We start from the raw sequence: 24,007 nt of genomic DNA, 5'->3' as shown, positions 1-24,007 counted from the left end.
TGTTAAACTGCATAATTATTTGTCTTTGTTGATAAAAGAAACTGGATCAGTGGTAGCAGAGGTAATAGTTGTTGCAGTAGTAGAAGTGGAAGTATTATTCATAGTGGTAATTTCAGGGGACTCAGTGGGCAAGGACCAATAGTACTAGTTGTAGTGGTTTATAGTAGTGGTAGTATTAGTATTAGATTATTATTCTGCTACTATTGGAATAGAAATACTAGTAAAAGTGGATGGAGAAATAATGGCAGCAGCAACTTGTGTAAGCAATATTGATATCTTGTGTATTATTTGTGTTATATTGCAATATCCCTGACATAGGTACGGTGACAGTAGTATAGATTTAATAGTTATTGCAGCAATAATAGTAATATTAGAAGTTGTAACAGTTGTGATAACAGTGGCATTGGACTAGTTGGCTTTGCAGTTGAAGGCCCAAAGCTTTAAGTTATAACTGAGACCTATTACATCACTACGCTTATCAGAGACCAAAAACAGTGAATTAGTGCTTGGCCATATGGTTGAAACCATTGTCAGGATATTAATATGTCTGTTTTCCTATACTGATTTATGTCACAATATGACAAATGACATAAAATAATCCAACTGATGTGCATAACCTGAGACCCAAGTCTTTAAAACAAACCTCCAACAACTAATTTTCTAATGGCTTGCTTGGAGTCTTTAATTTGGAAGACAGTAATTTGTAGAACGGTAACATTGTAAGATGATATCACAATGTGATTCTGCTGGAGGTCAGTAAAGGATAACTGCCCAGCCCAACATGGAACCAGACTGTTATAGCACACAGTTAAACATCTCTCTCGCTCTCTCTCAGTGGGGGGGCTAACTGATGACAGACCTATACCGTCCTTGGCGGTCTGCCGTTCTGCTTTAAAAGGCCAGTGTTTAACCATCCAACCAGCACCACGTCCTCTAAATGTCTAATACTTCTTCTTCATGATAAAGACAGTCACATCATTGAAGACTCTTAAGTGAATGTAGCAGCACACATTAAGGTGTTTTTATTTTAGTTTACATATGTGCAAAACATTGCTTCATTCAAAGCAATAAAAACCTTAGGCTAGAATAACTGAATTGGCAGGGCTGCAAAATACTCATACATGAAAGAAGGTAAGCAAAAATAATGTAATCTGTTTATATACAATTTACAAAATATAATAAGATTTATATATAAAAAAGTTGATATTCATCTATATTATTTTACTGAAGCTGTATCCCTAGAGAACAGCTGTTAATATGCTCCTTGTAATTTTCTGTAGGAACATCAAATTGTCCTTTACATTCACTCGTTGCACATTTGAGGAGTCCTTTATTGCAAAAGTGTCCATTCAGTGAGGTAGAAATTTTTTTGGTAATCCTCTTCATGAAAAACAAGAGCAAACAGGAGCTCAGTCACTCAGCTAGGTGCACGTTCTGCCCTGTGAGATGCGATCAGTCCTGCTGTTCTCAAACAGCTGTTCGTAAATGCCGTTGTTCTGCTCCGATGCCAAGTCCTTGTCGCAATTGTTCTCCTCGTGGTCTGAATCTGCATCTGGGGCGGTGTAAGGGTTCTCATGCAGAGTTATTCCGTTATGCGTCACTGACGGAGGGATGAATCCTGGGTACAAGTCCTGCTGAGGCCTCCAGGGAGCTTTCCCAAATGTTCCTGGGTGAAGAAGGTGGAGAGGTGAGTTCAAAGTACAGACGAATTTTAGAAAGTTTTGGAACATTCTTTGACTTAAGACCTACCCATGAAGGTGTTGCAAGGGGACAGACACTCATGAGGTCGGCCATAGTCGTTCGCATCTCCCTCCTCCATGGATGGGCGGCGGTCACTCTGGTGGGAGGGGCCATGATGGAGACTGGCATTGTGAAGCTGCATCAGGACAGTGGAGGAGCAGAGGTCAAAGGGCTCGGAGAGGAAGTAGTCTCTCCTTTTAGGGTTGGTCAGGCTGCCATTGTAGGAGTCGATGCAGACGGGCCTTTGTTCGATGGAACAGCCTGAAGGTAAAAAACAGGAAATAATTAAATCCTTTACAAAGTGAGGAAGACAAATTCCAGAAATAACCAATGTACTTTAGATAAGCTTGGACATAATGTTCTTGATCATCAACAACCTAACAGTAATGTTGTAGGATCATGATCAAGAGAACATTTTCCATTTGACGGATTCAACAAATTTGTCTAAACACGCCGTACAGACCTGTGAACACCTCTGATGGGTCGGTAGAGTACATGTTGTCTCGGCGAAGCAGTGATCCAATTGGACCTTGATAGTGGCACAGCAGAGGATCGATAGCTGCTTCCATGTCTGCTTCACTTCCTGTATCCAGCTGACAAAGACCTGCACGGGTGAAGGAGGAGCATCATGTCAGAAACACATGAAGCTGCTAAAGGTTTCTCTTTTAAGACACAGAGGGCTGGTGTTTTACCATTCATGTCTTTAGGCTGCAGGTAGAAGCCGCTAATTGATGACGCCATGTACTGATGACTGCTGCCGCTCTCAGATGGGATGTAACCGTCCTGTCGGTCAGCAAGCGTGCCCTGGGAGGACAGGTAGCTAGGGATGTCGGCAGGCAGGTTGGTCTCATCTGTAGCATAGGGACATCAAGTTATATCACCCTTTTTTTTGCAATACATTTTATTTCAATTTAAAATTGCCTTAAAATGTGGACTTGGAGGATGACCTCACCTGTGTTGGTGACGCTGCAGTCCTCATTGCGTCTGCGGGTGTGGTAGATGATCACCACCCAAACCAATGACGTGCCGACCACACAGCACACCACCGCTATAATGACGATGCCCACTGTGGTCCATCCATCATCATCCGATCCTGCTCCACCAACCATGCCCACCCCCACCCCGCCCTGCACACCAGAGTCGCAGTTGGGGTTTGGTATGACCGCTAACCGAATATTGCCCCTCTCGGTGCCCAGTGCGTTGGACATCTCGCAGGTGTACTTTCCCGCGTCTGCCTCAGCAGCGTCCACAATGATGAGGAGCTGGTTGGCAGCTGCAAAGAAGTGCCGCTCGGTCACCACCAATGGGCTGTCATCTTTGGTCCAGTTCAGCCTTGGGGGAGGGCTGCCCCCAGCAATGCACTGCAGGACGGCGGTTTCACCCTTGGCTACGGTGCGATCCATGAGGGGCCGCAGGAATGAAGGTGTTTCTGTAAGAGGGAAAGAAGCCACATAAATTACTTTCAAACCAACACGATTTAGAGTGATTCATAGATCCTTCATTAAGGCCTGTGAACCTAAGATGGAATGTCAAAATGTAGATTTCCTCATTACTTTCTGCTACAACGATGCCATTTCTCACCTAGAACTGTTAGCGTAGCATTTGCAGAAATGGCTCCAGCTGTGTTCTGTGCTGTGCAGCTGTAAACGCCAATGTCCTCAGTCTTGACATCCACAATGAAAAACACGTCGTCCTCCGGCATGACATGCATGCGCCGTTCACGGGCAGCAGGAAAGTCAGTGCCACCATCTTTTTGCCAGGCAATCTGAGGGGAAGGGTGACCCACTGCAGCGCATTCCAGCCTAGCTGTCGCTCCAGCTCGGATACTCAGATCCATGGGCATCTTGGTGAAGGAAGGGAGCACTGAGAGAAAAAAGTGTAGGGTTAAAGGTTATTATAAACTATCAGAGACAAATAATTCTGCAGACATTTAAGACTTTGACGGGCATTTTAAGGACCTGTAGATACTCTGTAGATAGACACAAGGCAATAATTGAATTCTCCCAAACTTACTGTTGACAGTGAGTCTGGCCTTGGTGGAATAGGAAGATCCAAAGTGGTTGGAGATGACGCACTGGTATTTTCCTTCGCTGGAGAACTCCACGTTGGGCAGCTGCAGGGTGGTTGTATACTCTGTCACCTCTGTCTCACCTCCTGCGCCTCCCTGCACCCGGAGGTGAGCCTGGTTGTGGATCTCTGCATCATTCAGGACCTCATTGTCTTTCTTCCAAGCGAAGGTCATAGGTGAGTCGCTGGAGCTGGCCGCTGAGCAGACGAATGTCACGTTGGTGCCCTTGAGGGCCGACTGGGTCTCCGGCTGCACGGTGATCTGAGGCTTTGGGAAATCATCTGGGGAAGAAAAAAGAAGGTTCACATCTGTTTTTTTTCAGAAATTGGGGCAGACGAGGCTCCAAGAGGGAAAAGACTGAACTGAATTATGCACTATTTAGTTCTCTCTGACAGTAACCAGGAAAGCTGAAAACATAACTTAGTAAATTTCCATAACGTTCCCTTCATGAGACTCATTAGCTCGTCCAGGAGTCAGGGGAAAATACTGAACAATCTGGGTCAGTTAGTAAATGGAAAACCTGCCACAGATAAATGGCTGTTTTTGAGGCATTACGGTATGTGTGTGTAAAGGTGTTACACCAAGTGAATGCATCACTCACCACACACAAACTCCTCCTGGCTGACGGCGAACACGCTCCTGCCCTTCAGCATCTGCGGGTGGGCGCAGCTGGCGTTGACGCAGGGCAGGAAGGTTTGTTCTGCCACCCAGACTGGAAGCCACTTCAGCTGGCAGTCGCACAGCAGGCTGGAGGTGTTCAGACGCCTGCCAGAGGAGAGGATACCAGAAATATTACAGTGGAATCTAGAGAGGAAAGTTTTACCAGTGCATGAACATTACGTTTTTTGTATCTAGATCAAGGATGACCACATTTCTGCTCTTGAGATGTGAAGACACCAATGATTTTAGTTGATTTTCATTATCTCATGCCAACAGGGCTTTGGTTCGCAGATAAATAGACAAACTGATTTGCCTGTCAGGAAGTGATAAAAAGACATAACTTCTACGGTTTCAAGTTGAAAGTTTTTGCAAGGGAACATCATATTTGCTGAGATTTTTGGCATCAATCAATTACTTTAAGATAGGAGGAGAAAAATAAAATTCTGCAAAAACAAATCACAGCTGATATTGCAAACAGTGCAGATACACACAAGTTTGTGTGTTAATTTTGTACTGGAAAATTCAATTTATAAATCATCATCACAGATTGGTACCAGACTAAAAACTCTCACAATCACCTTATTTATCAAAATCAAATGAGTATCCCTGGGTAACATTATCCTCATGTAATGTGGTAGAACTTGGGGCAATAAAACATGCTGTTTGGATGAGTTACCATCAATATGAACTATGGCTGCAACTTAAGAATATTTTAATAATTGATTTATCCGATGATTATTCTCTAAAATAATCATTCGGTCAATAAAATGTCAGAAAATTGTGAAAAACTGACATATTTACTTTGCCTGTTTGTCCAACTAATGGTCCAAAACCCAAAGAATTTCAGTTTACGATCAGAGAAGACCAAGAAAACCAACAAATATTCACATTTAAGTGGTTGGAGGTTATACTAAGCTAAGCTAACCAGCTGCTGGTATTGAATGGACAGACATGAGAGTGGTATCATTATTTGACTTGGCAAGAAAGGGAATGAGCGTACCTCCGAAAATGTCAAACTATTCCATTAATTTTTATTTGCTTATTGGAGAGAACTCACTCACAGAGGATGACTTATCTAGATTGTGTGATCTATGATGAATTATGTTGCAGTAATTTCAAGAGAACTCCTGTGAATCTGTTATTAACATTGAAGGAAGCATTGTTTGGTACTGACTTTCCCAGCAACCATAATGACTTTCACCTGGTGTTCTGTCCTACATCAATGCTAAAACACTAACTGAAGTGGTCCTGAAACATGATCGCACTTACAGCTCCTGCAGGTTCTTCATCTGAGAGAAGGCGTTTGCTTGGATGGACATGATCGCGTTGTTACTCAAATCTCTGCAGAGAAAAAAAGAAAACAAATTAGGGCTGGTAGGATCCTCATAGGGGGGCACAAAGAAAGAAAGAAAAAAAGAAAGATGGCAGCTTTTTCCTTCCAACATCAGCCGTATGGAGTAAAGGCAACAAAAACTTCAATCGAGAGAAGAAAAAGGTCTGGGCTCCAGAACAATAAAACTCTGGGCACCAGTTTGCTGTGTTAATCAAGAGAGGCCCAACTCTGGGCTGCTTTGAGCTCTGGCAACGGCTGGGAAAAAACTCTAATTAGAATCAAATGCAGCTGTTGTACACTCACACACACATTCACACACAGTTCCCCCCACTCTCGCCTTAGTGATCGATATAGTCTGGCACACATGCAAAGATACTAATGGCAGAGTTTTTTCTTGATTCCACATCAAAGTGAAAGAATGGGAGAAGACAGTTTGGGTGTACGACTCTAACAAACAGCGTCTGTGTCTCGGTGTGATTCACCCTGATTAGTTTACAGCTCAGACTTTTGGAAACAATCAGTGAAACACGAGGACGACTCACAGGTGCTGCAGCGCATCCAGGCCAGAGAAAGACTTCTTGGTCACTGAACGGATCTGGTTCCCTTGCAGAAATCTGGGAAAACAACAGAATCTGATCAATGTCAAACCTCATTTTTACTTATTGACCTTATTTTATTCATGTGTTCCTAAGTCAAACATCATGGTGGATTGAATATGAACTCACAGGTTTTTCAGCTTGTCCAAAGCAGAGAAGGGTCCGTTCATGTCTTCTATGGTCCAGGAGATTTCATTATTTTGGAGATCCCTTTTACGAAAGAAACAAAGACAGACCACATCATAAAAAATCCACACCCAGAAAACAACTGCGCTTGCGATGTTAATAAAACTTTATGCGGCTTTACATTTCGTGTGAAGGCGAAAATGTTTGAGGCTTTAAAATTATATTCAAACCAGCTCCATTCCTCACAGGAAGTTCCTTCTTGGCATTTGCGGCACTTTTTAAAAAAAAAGTCTGCTATAGCTTTTCTGTGTTGTGTGTTGGAAAAAAATTTTACAAGGAAGTGCTGCAATATAGCGTGTGCTGCAGAGGATAAATATACTCTGTGTGCAAATTAAGTTATGTATGCAAGTTCCCCTCAGAGGAAGATTTTGCGACAGATCCTCTTGTACCATTAAATACAAAGTTATTCTGAGATTTCCTACAATTCCCAGAATTCATGAACTTAATGCATTTACCTGCATGTGAAAAATAAACTGATGTTTTTTTTTCCTGTCAAGACAACTTGACACACACTCAGAACGCAACCTGTCTTGTAGCTGCGATGCTTTTTGGTCTATTTGTGGTGAAAATTTGATTTTCTTTAATAGACTCCCTGTATGATCTTTAAGGTCAAACTAGCAGCTAGCAACTAGAAGGGCCCTTGATCTTTGATTCTGAGCGAATGACACCATAACGTGACGATTACTGCTATCACACTCACACTGCGGCTGCTGGAAAATTATGGGCACATTTATCCTTCTGTCCACAGGAAGAAAAATATGCTAAACAACTTAATACGTTGAGTTACAGAGTACGAACATCACTAAAAGCCAAGAACTTCCCGGAGAAATTGCATCCTTTGATCCCTCAGCTGCTCTAATGCCTTCAAACAGTTATTTTCCTCCTCCGCGTGCCTGGTTATGGCTGATTGAGATTGAGGAAGGGTGTGTGTGTGTGTGTATATGTGTGTGTGTGTGTTTGTGTGTGTGTGCGAAGGGGGGGGGTGTCGAGTTTGAAGCCCTGAAGCAATCCATGTCCACCTAGCAGCACACCTGCCCTACGGTGACCTCAGCAGCACAGCTCACATTTGGTTCCAGTTAAAAAGTCCCAACCAGGGGAAATGTTACGGAGCCCCTCTGTGGGAAAGGGGGGATGGGTAGATGCGGCTGTGGAAGGGGGATCGGAGCAGAGAAAAGGGAGAGATGGGGGTGGGGAGGGTTGTTGAGGTTGGGGTTGTGCCTCTCAGAGGTTTTTTTATGTGTACGGAGAGACCTCAATACAGTAATCTATTTCACATCCCGAAAACAAATCAGGCAGGATATTTCCACTCAGGCGGAGGATTGATGGTGGAGGCTGATTTGACAAGGCAGCATGCGGAGTAACTGTTTTTAAAAATTTTTACGTATATTTGATGTTATTGTTAGCTGGAGCACTGACATGACAAAGCTCCTCCAAAAGCTTCAAACAAGCAATCCAAGGCTTCACTGTTTTTTCTAGTTATATCAAGCTCATAATTTCAAACTTTTTCTAAGTAATGGTTTTGTGGTTAAGGTCAAAGAAAATTCATTTTGGTCAAGACTTGTGCAGAACTGCATTTTGGTTGTGGTTTCGATAACCTCAATGACACAAAATGGCTAGGTTGAGTCCACACAGTCCTCATTTGAGTCATGCATTATCAAATATTGCTATTAATCAAAATAAGATCAAAATTATATCAGTCAGTCTTAAATAGGTGAAGAGGAAAAGGAGTGAACCTTTATGTTTTGACTGGTTTGTTGTCATGTTCATGCTAACACAGCTCAGATGATCTACCAACATTATGACACCTGTCTTGGGAGATTACATCATCTCATTTTCCGGTCGTAGATCCTATAAAGTTTATGGGCTGAGATAATACTTGCATGTCCATGGTGGCCATGCAGCATTTTTTAGTTATTCATTTAGCAAAATCAGCTCATAACATTCAGCCGCAGTGTGAACAAAGCCCTACTGAAGCTCTTGAATTGAACTCACAGCGTCTGCAGGTTGGAGAGACCACGAAAAGCTCCATCTGCGATGAAGCTCACGCGATTGTTCCCGATGTGGAGCTCGTCCAGCAGGCTGAGGCCGACGAAGCTGGATTCCTCCAGTCTGGATAGGTGGTTGGAGGAGAGGTTGCTGTGGGACAAAGTGATGACAAACACATTACAATACAAGCACACAGAGTTCCATACATTTTCCAGACTCCTCTGCCTATCCAAACCTCTTCCAGCAACATCCCATTTAGACATCATGTGGTTTACTACTTTTTGTGCCTCTTTGCTCTCCTTTCCCTACAAAAACACTGAAGTACTTCCAAAGTCACTTTCAAAAACCCCAAACTTAAAGGTCTGGAAACAAAAAACCAATCCATATATTTCCAGGCTTTCAAAACTTGAGTTACCCAAACTTCTAAAGTGACTTGATTTGATTTCATGATAACTTTTATTCTGCACGAGTGTGAGGAGATCAAAAGTTTTGCAACCAAACAGAAATGATGAAACGAGTAATTCCAAGCAACCGCTTTATAAAGTAAACTCAGATGAGAACAAATCAGATAGCTGGGCACGTTCCCGGCCGACAGCCAGCTTGTTTACTCTCAGGTTCATGTGATAAGCGTGAGAGAAAAACAGAGAGAGACAAAAACAACAACCTATCTGTGGAAAAAAAAAAGGCTCCAGACACTGCAAACACTGAACTGACCGCTGCTATAAACAACAGCCACAACAAAGGACATCCAATCTGCTTCCAGGAATGTGTCTTAATGGGGGGGAAATCACTGATGTTTGTGGGTAATGGAGTATTTCATGAGGAAAGAAGCTACGATTAGTAATGAGATTTCGAAAAGGAAAAGTAAATTAACTTCCGGGGATCGGGTTGGGGGGAGGCGGCGGGGGATGATGTTTTGGCTCAAGTGGCAGCAGAGCGGAGAAGGGGCATGAGGGTGTGTAATATTTTGGCAGTGCTTTAATGTTGGCACTGACTGGCAGAGCATAAGAGACGGTGCTCTGTGTGTGTATGTGTGTGTGTGTGTGTGTGTATGTGGGGATTGGCGTCAGGAGGTACTGGAGTGTGAGGAAGGGCAGGCTGGAGTGCCAAAGAGGAGGAGAGGGCGACAGAAAAGTGTTGGGAGTTCAGAGTGTGAATGAAGAGTGGGGAGGGAATAACGAGAGGGAGGTGGGGGAAAAAGAGACAGAGAGAGAGAGAGAGAGAGAGGGTGCAGCGGGAGGGTGGAGAGAAAAAAAAAAAGGTGGACTCACAGCTCGCTGAGTTTCTGGCAAAACTCCCAGGCGTCAGGTCGGATCCTGCTGATGGTGTTGTGGCCGAGGTGGAGCTGCTGCAGAGTCAGCAGGCCGTACAGCCAGCCCTTACTCACCTCCGTCAGGTTGTTGTAGTCCAGCTGCCTGCGAGCCCACACACACACACACACACACAAAAAAAAATCAGGTGTTATTCTGTATTCACGTCATATTGGTAGAACAGAACTTTATACAAATTGTAAATGTACTTACAGGACTTCCATGTTGCTGAGGCCCCAGAAGGCTCCGTCCATCAGGCGAGTCAGGCTGTTTCTCTGCATCTTCAGAGAGCGAAGAGCATGCAGGCCGTGGAACGTCAGGCCCTCCACCCTGCGAACACGGTTCCTGCTCAGCTCCCTAAAACACACACACACACACACACACACCACGAACTCAGCGTCAGCAAAGAAAACTGAAACAGTAGGAAGACTGATGCTACGTTCTTGGAAAGTATCAATATTGAGGGTGTAAGTTTGCCTCATCTGGAATGGCACAATTTGTAGTCTTCATAGTGAAATTTTGCATATAAAATAAAAAAAGCGGCTTACAAGTGCTGGAGGTTGGGCAGCTGGAAGATCTTGGCCGGGATGGTGGAGAGACGGTTGCGGTTGAGTCGGAGAACCTGCAGGCTGCTGGACAGGTTGGTGAAGCATCCCGTCTCCAGCGATGAGATACGATTGTTGTTGAGGAACCTGTGAAAGAAAAGATTTAAGTGCAAGGTTTGAAAAACTGTATTGCAACTTAATTAAGTTTCAGAAACACTTTCTAACAGATGTTCCAGAAATAATGTGTTTTGGGGGGTTTCCCAGGCGATAAATGCGACAAACACACTGATAATATAGTCACTGAAAGGGTCTGTGTGTCATATTCAACTTCCTTTGATGCACTGTGGCCCCAAAAATGATCTGAACCACTAGTAAACAGAATATTTAACAGTTTACAGCTAACAGTTTCAAAATGCACATCCATGCACAGACAGAAATGACACTCACAGGTTCTTGAGAGGCAGAGCGGGGAAGGAGCTGGCCTTTACATCCACGATGTTGTTGTTGCTGAGGTCCAGCGTTTCCAGCGCGAGGAAGGGCCTGAGCTGCTCCACAGAGATCCTGGTGATCCTGTTGTTTGCTCTGAAAATACAGACACCATCGCTCCAATAAATGACAAAAATACTGTGTATTTGACTAGTGGCTCATACCAGTTTCATGTTCCCAGATATACAAACAGTCAAGCCCCTCAATTAGCTTGTGGTATTAAAAAATGACAAACTCTCACGCGCATGTACAGCTTAGACTTACCACCCAACGTGAAACTATGTCACTTTTTTGGCTGATGTTGCATGCAAAGCCAACAAATTGTTCGACATGATCAATGCCGCTGCTCTTCACACTAGGTCCAAACAACCTTTCGGTTTAGTGATGTGTTATTTTGTTTATAAGGTAATTACTAACAAGGTATTTAAAAAAGTAACCTGCCAATTACTTGGCTGATGAATACCATTCCCTCAGTGAAAGCATGCCTCGGCAGAGGCCAGCAATTTCCTGAGCTGCACGCCTCCTAAATTGCAGTGCAGGGACTGCTTAGTTATAAACAGAGCCTGTACAGTGCCCTCTTTGTGTATGAGACTCGGCATTAGAGAGAGAGTGAAGGGGGGAGACAGGAATTCCCTCCAATGCACCAGACTACAGGCCTCGTTTTCAGTATTCATTGGTTACAGTCCCCCCCCCCCTCCATCTCTAGCTACACCTTACTGACCAGAGAGCTGTTAGTTTTTCAGATCCAGTTTTCCAGCAGCCCTCCAAAAAGTTTTATAATGGAGGTTTAATTTGGGATGTAGTATCATTAATATTTAATTGGAGTCTTTCAATCAGCTGACCTATAGTACAGATTGAGGGGCAGCTATCAGCAGTGTTATGAAAATGGCTCCAGAATTACACTGTCACGAGTTTTACATGATTTATGCCTTTTAGATTGGCTTCCAAAGATAATTAATACATGAAAAGATGAATACAGGTCCAAATAATCCTGATGAGACAGTGTGTTTTGACTGTAAGGACACAAAACATATTGGATTTCGCTGGAAATTCACTCGGCATACATAGAATATGCGAGAATATTTAGTGCTGGTTGGTCTAATCTCAATGTCAGATTTTACGTTCAGTTGGTCCACCTCAGGCTGAGAGACAGCATGGCACCACCGCACTGTGAAATCGAGATGTCTCACCTATTCAAACGACTGTGAGGTAACGCTGACCCATTTTTTTCCACGCGTGCTGACTGCTTTCAGGGCACATATATTACCATAGCGACGGTGCTCTACCATCTGGAACACCTTTTTGGTAATCTTCAGATTCAAACATACAGAGTGGGGGGAGGATTCACCCCATCAACAAAGACCCAAGATTGATGGCAGCCCCGGAGAGTTTGGTGGGACTGTGGGGGGCAACGCTGGGATAAAACCTTCCAGAGCATGTCTCTGTGTTTGGACTTTAAGTCAAACTTGGTGCTGTGCCAAGGACAGACAGTAGGCTGGGGGCTGGCTGGGTGGTACTTGGGGCATAAGCTACTAAAAGTGGCAAACTTGCCTAAATTACATGAATGTGAGGTTTTCTGATGCACTGAAAGATTCTAACCAAATCAAATTAAATCATTGCATTGTTATACATGAAGGGTTGACATATGAACACAGAGTCCAGACTATATAAGAATACAGCTCATTTTCTACAATAAAAACGGCACAGGCAGCTCTTTTGTTTGGAGATTTGCAGAGGGCTTTCCACGCACCACAGCCCCCAGGTCCCAAACAAAAGCGCTGCACACCACCTGTATCTCAGTTTTCATGTTCCCCTGACTGGTCGCTGAGAGAAGGAGGGCCTGCCTGGCAAGAAAAAACCAGTCTTTCCAGTTTCTCTCGAGAGGGGGAAAGTAGAGCTGCAGAGAGGGGAAGGGTTTTAGTGCACGCTTCCTGCCTGAGAACGAGGAGATGGACGCTGAAGTTTTGACCCAGAATGTGAGCCTTGAATGTAAAAATCTGGCAAGTTTAAAAAAAATATCTGACAGCATGGCCAGAGAGGTGTAAACACTCGCTCCAACATATGGCAAAACATGCTATTTTCTTCTTTCTTGTCCCGCTCATCTCAACATCTGCACTGACATCCTGTCTTCCCCTCGCACAAACAAACCGAGCATTGTACGCTTTAATTACACACACTTCAAGTTTGTTCATCCACTTTGCTATCAGATAACGTGATTATGGAGCCATTACCGTTGTGTTTGCAGGGCTTTGCTGCTGTTAGTGGAAATCAATGGAGGGCCAAACATGTGCCGATAACAGCCTTAGGCATCTTCTGTATTGACAAAATGTGCGCTCATGCCCTTTTTAATGCGTTTTTTCCAGCTTTAAAATTCTTACACCGGGCAGTTGGCAGCTTTCTAGTCCATATAAGAAGTTGAATTCATAAAATATGAATGTATTAAGTGAGAGACTAAGAGGCCACCGGAGGATGAAGCCTTTCTATTACAGGCTTATGGGTCCATATGGGTAAACATGATGTGGCTTTCAGAGTTGTGCACACTCACACAAGCACATACCTGCCAGCGCTCTCAGCAACTGCACTTTATTTTCGGCCTCAACCACCATCAAACCGACCGCATTTATACACTGGGAAGTTATGTTGTTATGTGAAATTCAGATATCCTTGATGAAGTTGTTTTCTTGTTGATTTCTGTTGCAGCAAAGCTTTGTCCATGGAGAGACTAATTCAGCTCTTTTTAATGCGGGAAGCTCTTTAAACAGAAAGCCGCTTTTTCTAAAACTGTCTTGCTCGTAGTGTGTGTGTGTATGTGTAGTGTGTGTGTGTGTGTGTGTGTGTGGTATTTCCTATTGGAAAAAGAACAGAGTTTTGAGAAGCCATCTGATGACTCCCTCTCTCTCTGCAGTGGCGCCTGTAATGAAAACCAGCGCTGCATTTGCCGTTGAGACGCCATATTAAACTCTGCACATATCTCACTCAAATGGCTGATCATCTTAACACGTCGTCTCCCCGTCAGAGTGGAGAGAAGCATGGATCGTATGAACATGTGAACTGAAGGACCTTTACATACAGTGACAGATGAGTTGTAAAAACTCTTGGAGTATCATCTTTTGTAGTAAACACTCGTTAATGTGGCATTTCTGCAGTGTGTTTCCAGGTGATCACCTGTCAATCAAACACTGTGGGTCATATAAAAGCTGAATTTTGTGTTGAAACAATTAGCCAGTTTTTAAATAAAGTAATTTATTAGGCAAATACACCAGATTTTTTTAAAACTTTTTTTTACTGACACCAGTTTTTCAAAATAATATAAAATATAGAAATAAATGTAATACCTTTGTGTTTTGTACTGATGATTGGACAAAACAAGGGATGAAAAGACATCACCTTAGACTATGGTAAATTGTTTTTTATAAACTAAACAAGGAATTGATTAATAAAAAATATCCAACAGATATTGACAATATTCATTAGTTGCGGTCCTGGTTAAATCCCTACTGGATACATATTTATTATGAAAATGTTACAGATTATTACTATTATCACTACTGTTTTGGTTTGTAATTTTCATCTTCAACAAGATTCCTACTTCCGCAGACATACCAAGAGGCTCACCTTCTTAAACTCCTAATCAGACCTGGAATCTCCAGGTCATTTGTTGAACACAGGCTGAGGGATTTAGCAGCGGTGGGGTTTACCCCCTCCATAAATTCTTGGGAAATTGTTCAATTAATTAAGATGATCACGACTCAATTACTACCAGCTGCAGGGTTATTGCCGTTTGTTTTTACTCAGAGCTGCGAGGTCAAAGAAGTCGGCTAGAGCTGCCGCTATGTCTGACTGGCTGTTTGAATAAGTGGTATTCGATACCCCGAGGCCTTTTTTTTCTCTTTACTACCCTCCCAGCTTGGAGAAACTGAAGGAGGGAGAGAAATTCTGGAAAAATGTTCCACTGGAGGGGGGGGGGAATCACACTGCACCACCTAACCTGAAGAAAGAGGGCGGCACCCAAAAAGGCAGTGTCTACGTGAGTGTGAGCGCATATGTGAATTTTTAGTTTCTTCTTTTTCTTCTGTGAGTGTTCTTTCTCTTCATATTGCTTTTAACTAACTAATTGTACTTTCTGGAGTTGACATATACTGTTATTTTATAACTAAAGCAGCTGACATATGACAGCCACAGTTCAGTATATTCAAATCTGATCATTTTTAAGTAGAAAAAGTCAGTGTTCACTACTTGTAAGAACAGAAAAGGCTTTAGCTTTACAGAAAGTGCAATGTTTTTATGCTACTCAATTTAAAACAGTTTTACAGCGACGTTAACTTGGATGACACAACTTTGACCTCAAAGAGTGGAGCCAAAGAGCTAGGTTTTTTAAAACTGCAAATTAGCAACTTTGAATGGCAAACAATGTAAATACGAATGTCATATTTTTTTGACCATGACATACATTACTGTTTATGGAGCATCAGCAAAATAAACTGTAGCTTACTAGCTTGTAGCTATTAGCTGGAATACCTAGTTAAAACTCAGGTCAGGTCAGGTAAGTAGCTAATGCAAATTAGCATTGGCTATGGGCACAAACTCCTGTTTTCCAATTACATCTCCTTCCTGTTGTATTTGTTTCTTTTACTAAGAATTAGTGTTACTTGGCCAAATATATTTAGTTCTATACTTACAAAAAATATCAAATTTCTCTGATAAATGTTTGTAAAAGGTTTCATTTATCTGTCTTGCCTCACGTCACACATCATTCTGTGACTCTCAGTTTTATTAGAAAATGAATATTGTGGTAAAAACTCAGGAACGTCAGACAGCTAATATAAATTAGCTTTGGCTATGACACAAAATCTGTAATATTATCTACGTTATTTATACTTGCTTGTCTTTTTCACACTCTGGATTTTATTATGTTCTTGTCTTAAAATAAACTATTGTCTGTGTTTCGTGTTATTCTTTAACTCAAAAATTCAAATAGTGCAGTATTTTTCTGGAGCGTGTAAAGGCAGAGTTAACATGACACGACTTTTTGGTAAACCAAACTGAACAACATCCTGAAATCAAAGAAATTATGGTTTGGAGAAAGTCGGGAATTTGAAACATGAATCTGTGTAGAAAGTCTTCTTTCTAATCCAGAGTTGCTCAAGGGTACTTAAACAGCACACATAGCAGTTGTGGAAGATGAACCTGTGCTCTCTTTCTAGCCATTGAAGGAACAATTCAGCCAATCACACCAGGTGTTATTTGTATGTGGAACAAATACTACAATAAAGTTTTTTTTTACCTAAATTAAGATATCATGCACAATATATTCAGAGTAAAATAAAGTTTTTGGTCAGAAACAGCATGCACATCTGAGAAAATTCATCTAAAAGATGCATGGAATATGACATCTACTGTGTAAAAGGCTGTCCTGCCCATCTTCTTCTGCTGGGAGCAAACTTGTAGCTGGCGGTGACACTCCTGCACTAAATGTGAAAACAAATTGTCGATGGCTGATGGCTGAACGCCCTGCGGCTGCTGCAGAGCATCGTGTTGGGGCTTGATGAGGAATACGCCTCATCTAGCCGGGAGACAGATACATTCTTCCAAAATAACTCCATGCTGGTTGGTTTGGAGAGACGTGCCACAGAAAGCAAATAAAATTGTTGAGGTTTCACACACTAATATCTGGTGTTGTTCTGAAAGCACGTATTGCACAACAATATTCCAAAGAATTGTCTGGCTAAAATCTGAACTGTATGAAAAATGACAAGTAAAAATGCCTTTTCATTGAATTTATCAGCAGGAGAGAATTCGCTCAAACAGCATGGAAGAGCCAACACTTTAAACAATGTTAGCGATGTTTATGCTACTTATACACACACGAAAACTGTGATTAAATCGCTTTTTTGAGATGACGGACCAACACATTGTCCAGATTGACCATCACACATTTCTGAGTCCTATAAAGGCCCACACAGCAACATGTAATCCCTCCACTCAAACTGAAAAATAAAAATCACCAAATTTGGATTTCTGTCATTCTCACATGACAGATTTTCTTTATTTCCAGCGTCACGTCACTGCCTCCAGGTTAAAAATACACCAACAGCAGCAATAGCCACTAAACAAAACATTTCCATTTCTGTTGATGGCATTTGTCTTTGACCATGTGACCTGTCTGGGGCTGGCTGCCATGTCTCAGACTGCCCCGTCTGGGAACTGGCTGAGCCAAAAGGGTTGCTCTCCAGGGAAAGAGGGGGGAGGAACCACTTCCAAGCTCACTACTTTACAGTAACCAGCAATGACAACCCTAGTGGAGGATTACCCTCCAGACCAGCCTGAAGTGAGAGTCCACAAAGGTGTTAAGAGGGGGTTTTACTTACAGAATGAGTGTTGTGATGTTTGAAGCATAAGGTCCCAAATCAGGTATTGCTTCCAGTTCATTATGGTTCAGCTTTCTGTTAAAATTAAGAAAAAGAAACGGTTAAAAGAGTAGTTTGTCACATGTAGGACAGTGATTGAGGCAGTTTGGAAAATCTTGTGTTTACTCTAGGAATCTCAGAGCACAAGGCATACTTACATTTCACTTAAATGTTGTAGTTTGGAAAACAAAGTGCCATCAAGCACCTGCAATTTGTTATGGCTCAGGTCCCTGTTAAGAAAAGAAAGGCAAAAATAAAGGGAAAAGTATAGACCATGGACCATATTTCTCAGATGCAGCAGTCCTCCATTTGGGTCTACATTGCAAACATAATTACTCCCAACTTCCCTGTTGTTCTTGTGAATGAACACTGTGCACAGAGGAAATGGATCAAAGAAAAATTACTGTAATTAAACTGTAAGGTTCAGAGAAATGGTGTGGCAATGAAATGGAACAGAGTGGTCAGAAAAGTAAGCAAGAATAAGATATTGTTACTGACACAGAAAACTTGCAGTTTCAGATACTGTCACCTAAAGTAACCATGAAGTCCAATGTCAGTGTCTTATTTTTTTTAACAAAACTCTTTACAAAGTTCTTGAACTGGTTCTAATTTAAGATTCCTAAAGCTCTGTTTGACAAATATCTGACCCTGCCTCACAACGAACTGATTTTGCCTGAGCAACATCTGAAAGCAACTTTAAACGTTCCAAAACAAACTGCTTCACATTCAAACCCAAAAGTAGGCTTATGAGTGGTTGGCTTTTCATCCCGTCTTTATAACACAGAAGAGAAGGCCCATGCCAAAACAGCTCCCTTCATATCCAGGCCTTTGCTGAGACGAAGAGCCAAAACAGACAAGCCGATATGTTACTGAGGGTCGAGATTCTTCTCGTGCTGAAAGGAGGTCGGAACCTGGCGAGGGAAGTCAATAAAGTGTTGGAGTCGAGACTTTATTACCGGCCAAGTCTCAGTCCGGACGTCTATTCTGACGTCTGTACTCGTATTAATCTCGTACACATTTGACCTTTTCTTTTTCTTACCTCTAGTGGACATTAACAAGATGTTTTCAAATGAGTTTTCCTTCATATTTGATGAATTTTCTGCCTATGACTTCACACAGGTATTTTACCTGTTGAAGCCTGAGTAAAGGATCTCAAACCTCTAGCGATGTGTGTATTGATAAGTTATTACCTCTGTAAACTGTACATTTTTGAAAACTTCTCAATCTGTATTTGTACATTTGGGAGGATATGAGAGTTGCTTATTGCCTATTTTAGTCTTGAATAGTGCTCGATTAGCTCTGGTCTATGTCTTGATTTTGTCTGAACCCACTTTGGATCTGGGCCTGAGCCTGGTCTTGGATTCGACTGAAGCAGTCTTGGCTGCAGCTCACTGGGGGTGAGACTCTTGTTTTTTTGAAGAAGGAGACTGAAAACCAGCTCAAGGATTCTGGCAAGCGGAGCCTCGTGCGCTATAAAGTGGTGGAGTTATTGACGCTGCTGCGCACGATCAACGCTGTGGTGCCAGACACTTTTTTTTTTTTACACCCCCTCACCCTAACCCCCCCTCCGCCTCCTCCTTACCTCCCTCATCTGGAATCCATCAAGGAGCTCTGGGAGGAGGGGAAGAGCCTAACAACTGGTAATGTATTCACAATGCCGGGAAAAGCGAGAGGGACGCCTTTTCATACGTCTGAAACACCCCTGTCGAATTTTCTGGGGCCTGTTTTTGTTCTTTGGTGGAAGGTTTCATCAACCACTCAACCAGAGTTTTACTTGCCTTGCTAAAGCTACCCCCCACCCACTTTCATCCTTTTCTTTCCAAGCATGCAGCTGTGTGTTGTTGTTGTTGTTGTAATTCCAGCGCTGGGGGCCATATGGGAAAGGTGTCCTATCATACTCCCTAGATAAACCCTGAGTAGCTCTGACACTTCCACTTCCCTCACAAAGCAGAGTCTGAGCGGAGCAAGATAACACACAGTGCTGCGTACAGGCTACAGCCTGTATCTGCTGGCCTGGTGAAAATGTACTGCACTGCATTCTTATCAGTGACTGAAAAGTGAATAAAGGAGCTACTCTTCAGGCTAAAGGAGCTGTCATTAATGTTTTAGATTAGGATAACAAAGGGACATAGCGGCAGATTTCACATTAAGTTCCATAAATGTTTCTCATTGGTTGGGTTGCACGTTGATAGAGGCAATGACCAACGTTTTTCGAAGACCTAAGTTGCAAACTTTGGTAAGAATATGAATAAAGCTGGCAGTCATGTCTTTCTCATTAATGACTTAGACATTTGTGATTTTGGAAGGTCAGCATGCTATATTTTAAACTACTAGCAATTAGCTAGGATTTATAGGTTTTGGCTAGCGTTATAGGTTTCAAAACATCTTGCCAAAAGACTGAAATTAACCAGCTGGCTTACAGAAAGGTTGATTAATGTGTGTTGTCCTTATGAATAAACAAATGAAATGAAAGAAAAACTAAGTAAAACTCAGGATGGTCAGTTAAGTAGCTAACGTAAATTAGCACTGGCTACGGTGCAAACCCCTAGGCGTGCTAATATTGACGCCCTCTTGTGCTTCCTGTCTTTTTCACAGAGCGTTACTGTTACTTGGCCAAACAAATGTGGATCTTTTGCTCCAAAAATCATCAAATTCCTCTGAAAAATGTGTGTAATACTTCAATTCTAAAGAAAGTCTGTATACCACTCCAGGTGGTGTATATTCCCTTTTAACAACAAGGTAAAGTCTGTGTTTCATTTATCCCATGATGAATGAGCACTGGGATTCTTCAGATGGACATCAGGCAAGTAGCTAACGTACTGATAAATTATGGCTACTGGCTATGGCACCAACCCCTTGGATTCATATCATCGACTTAATCTTCCAGTTTTTTATACTGAAAATTAATGTTACTTGGCCAAATAAAAAATAGTTCCTTTGTTAAAGAAACCACCATATTCCTCTGAGAAATGTATGTAAAGCTCTCAAGGGAATCTGTAAACCCCTCCATGAAAAAATTACTTTCAGTTTCATGTCTTTTTTGACTCCAAGTTTTCTATTTATCAACACTATAAACGGTGTAGCAGATTTCCCTCAATGCACACATTGTTTTTAAGATGAAACTCCTGTAATTACTTGGTCTTAAACCCTAGAAAGAGAACAGACACTAAATCTTGGCAATCAATCTGTAATCTTTCCCCCTCCCAACAACCCCCCTGATATTCATGGCTTAATCCTACTTCTTCTCACTCCTCTCTCCTTCTCCCTCCCACTTTCTCCTTCCCCCCATTTCTTTCTGTGAGTTTGTTTCGAACCTAATCCTACACGCTCCTCCTTAATCAGTACCATGGCTCTGGAGTTGCTAATTCAGCAGAAATAATGGGGTGCTGGAAAACAAAGGGTCGGGCGGTTTAAGGGGTTTAAGATGTGCTGGAGAGCCACTCGTAAATTAGCATGCCAGAGTGAAAAGAATTTTCCCCCCATGTGGAACTTTTTTTTTTTTTTTTTCATTTTCTCTGGAAGGCCGGCCTTGGTTATGAGGCTCAGGCTGGGTCTGTTTTCTCTGGCAACATCAAGTTTCCAGAGCAGAACATTTTAGAAAGAGAAAAACTAAAACCAACAGTAGGGCAACAGCTTCGACCAGGCACTGAATCAAGCACTATAGCCTAACACAGGACAATAAAAAACAAGTACTCCAACTTAACGCAGGGCAATAAAAATCCAGTGAGAATAATTATTTGTAAAGTGGAACACACTGAGGAACATGCCATTAATGATGTGTTTGGTATTTCAGCTAAAACAGGCTCTAGGCCAGCCTCGTCTCAACTTATAGAGCCAGTAGACAAACAGGAGAGTAAGAGAGATATTACTTTAGGAAACAGTCCAAGGCTGCACACAGACTACATCTGATTTATGCTTTTATGGCTCTGAAGGCCTAGAGGTCTGTGAAACTGAATCTGAAGACTGAACCAACACTGATGGATTTAAACTCTGAGAAAAATGTGCACAGTGTGTCAACACACTGTGCAACCACGATAAACACTATGGATGTCTTTTAGTTGCTATAATTATATGTAAGACTGGAAACTAACAACTACTATTAGTGTTGTCAATACTAAAACCATTACTATTGCTACTATTTCCATCTACTACAACTACTTTCACCATAACAATACAAAACTACTTAAATTTTAGTACCTTCAGGCACTGGGAGGATTAGTTGATAATTACACTTTAGTAAAGGGGTTTGTTGGGACTGACAATGGCACATTGATGTGTAAAAACACACTGAACTCCTGCTTGTGCTTCCCTGCTGGCCTTCAGCCTGACATGCTGCTGTGAGGGACAAGACCAGTGCAATAAATAAAACCTATTAATACATATAAATAGATTTATCAACCGGGGTCAAGTTTTTCCGGCCTTTTCTGATATTTCTGAAGTTAACTTTCTGAGGAAGAAAAGCTCTGCAGAAAGTTTACTGACTGCACCAGATCTACAGTAAAATAAGGGTCAATCTCTATTCAATTAAAGGAAAGTCAATCAGGTGGATTTCTTCTGCAATACTATGTTCCTCATGTGGTTACAACCCATTCCAGTTTCACTACGACAGGAATGTGGATCATCCCATCGGTGCTGAGAGAGAACACTAAACCTGTTTATTCCCCAAACTGCAGAGGTGTGAAATGGCATTAAAGCAACAAAATAGTAAACGAATCATAAATATTAAAACAAATGCTCTTTAACTGGACTCACAGTTGAACTGTCCATTCTGGGATCGTGTTTGGAATTTGGCCCCTTTTCAGCCGACTACAGTCCACAAGCTCCCCAAAACAGGCGCAGGGAGGGGGACACGTCCTTGTGGTAGCACCAGATCCACGCTGTAGTCTTAAAAACAGAAGAAAAACCACGGCAAACCTCGCAAAACTGCGAAGCTGCGTAGAGGGACACATTTTTGTCTGGCCACACAAGAGAACACCCCTTCAGTTTTATCTTCAGATGAAGCGCAACCAATCCAAAGAGTGCGTAAATCACCAAAAAATCCCCAAATCTGGTGCTGTTGATCAACACGGGAGATCCTTATATCCAATCCCTTGTTGTTGTGGAGATCATAGTTGTAAAATATGAAGGAAAAGCGCTCCTCTGAGACCTTATCATTCCTGTGGAGAAACTTTTCTGCCGTGCTTCTCGCCGAGCTGCTGTTGGGGCAACTTGTGCTGTGCAGGGTCCCCGCAGCGCAACGTGAGCGCACACCAGAGGTATGCGGGGGGAGGGACCCAGGGGTGCCTGGGAAATGTAGTCCATGCTGCTGAATCCTGAATCTGAATCCTGCAATGTTATTCTTAGTGGAAAAAATGATTATGGGGGTTTGACATCAACGATAATTCCAGCGTGAAATTTTAAAAGAAAAAGTATGTTAATACCTTTTTAAAAATTGAAATGTAATGTGAGTTAGTGGGTTGTTTGCTTATTTGTCAAACCACTGTCAATCAAATATGACCAAACCACACTCACACAGTCCTGATGAAGCAGATAAACTGAGTGTTTGAGTGTTGATGAATGCTCAAGGATATTTTTCAGAAAACTTTTACTTTTGATATTTGCTTATTTAGTCATGAATATATAATTATGGAGAAATTCTTATATTTCAAAACCAACCAAAGCAATGGACTACACATACACAATCTGTAACAAATGCCATTGTAATGTTTTGTTCAATAAATACTTCAGGTCTTCAAAAAAACAAACATACCTATTCATTTCTTTCACATTTGCAGATGTGGGAGTAAATAAGTCCATTGACTTTAACCCTAATTAATGTGACATATTGGAGCATAAGTCAATTTTGTTGTTTTGTAAGAGTTCATATTATTTTCACTCTGTTACACTTCAAAGGGAAATATGATCTTTTTAATCCACTATATTTTACCGATAGCCAACATTATTTTGTAGATTTAGATTTATAGATGTTATATTCAACACAAAATAGCTACAATTTTATGCTGCTTACACACAGTAGAGTCCAAAAGTCTGAGACCACTTTCCCAATGGGAAAGTGGTCTCAGACTTTTGTGGTCTCACACCATACATTTAACTTTCCAACCCTTACTTACAATAAAGTATTTTCTATCATGTTGTATTTCACTAAATGATCTCAGAACCACTGGTCTATTGTAGAATGTACTTTAATTTAACTTAACCCAACTGTAATCTATTATTAGCCTTTGCATATTTATTTGTTTGTTATTTGTAAGGGACCATGTACAGTGTTAAACATAAATGTTACCATTTGATGTACTGTACCAGAATTAGCTGGCAGCTAATTTTCATCTGCAGTCTCTTAGCTGGTCACAATTAAAACATATGCACAGTAACAGAACAGTACAAAGCAAAAAACAGACAGGACTCATAATACAAAGTTACACAAGGTAGCACATCACACACACTCACAATGTCAACTAGAAATGACAAATGTATGTTGGACAAATGCTGTATATATGTATATAATCAGACATTAATAATCCCATTAATCTGTTGTAAACAGCTTAACTGTGATGTTTTGAAACTGTAATATTTTAACCTATTTTTTGGGTGAAGTTTTCCTCCCACCAAGAATTGGTGTGTACATAATTCATGAATAGTGCTAATTAGACAGAAGGTGACATTTCTCCTTGTTGTAGGACACAAAACAAC

General features: G+C 41.7%; 1 protein-coding gene across 1 annotated transcript; it reads right to left on the bottom strand.

Annotated features, from left to right (window-relative positions):
• Positions 1–993: 993 nt before the first annotated feature.
• On the bottom strand, positions 994–22,570 carry lrig3 (leucine-rich repeats and immunoglobulin-like domains 3). The gene is made up of 19 exons (XM_042403542.1): positions 22,070–22,570; positions 17,476–17,547; positions 17,279–17,353; positions 10,872–11,006; positions 10,428–10,571; positions 10,093–10,236; positions 9,841–9,984; positions 8,576–8,719; positions 6,527–6,607; positions 6,344–6,415; positions 5,738–5,809; positions 4,410–4,573; positions 3,754–4,089; positions 3,322–3,603; positions 2,693–3,169; positions 2,433–2,591; positions 2,204–2,344; positions 1,750–2,001; positions 994–1,666 (listed from the first exon to the last, which is right to left on the bottom strand). Exons 1-19 carry the CDS (start codon positions 22,264–22,266, stop codon positions 1,422–1,424), a joined length of 3,336 nt encoding a protein of 1,111 aa, XP_042259476.1. The 5' UTR covers positions 22,267–22,570; the 3' UTR covers positions 994–1,421.
• Between the last annotated feature and the right edge of the window lie 1,437 nt (positions 22,571–24,007).

Source organism: Thunnus maccoyii, chromosome 23 (genome assembly GCF_910596095.1).
Source record: "Thunnus maccoyii chromosome 23, fThuMac1.1, whole genome shotgun sequence".
NCBI lineage: Eukaryota > Metazoa > Chordata > Actinopteri > Scombriformes > Scombridae > Thunnus > Thunnus maccoyii.
The sequence above is the reverse complement of the archived record's forward strand: the minus strand, read 5'-3'. Positions and strand labels throughout refer to the sequence as shown.

Coding starts and splice junctions, on each gene's coding strand:
- lrig3 (XM_042403542.1), bottom strand. CDS start 22,266: ATGTGTCCCTCTACGCAGCTTCGCAGTTTTGCGAGGTTTGCCGTGGTT. Junction 11,007..17,278: donor AACATCACAACACTCATTCT/GTAAGTAAAACC, acceptor CTGTATTTTCAG/AGCAAACAACAGGATCACCA. Junction 6,608..8,575: donor CTCTCCAACCTGCAGACGCT/GTGAGTTCAATT, acceptor CTTTCGTAAAAG/GGATCTCCAAAATAATGAAA.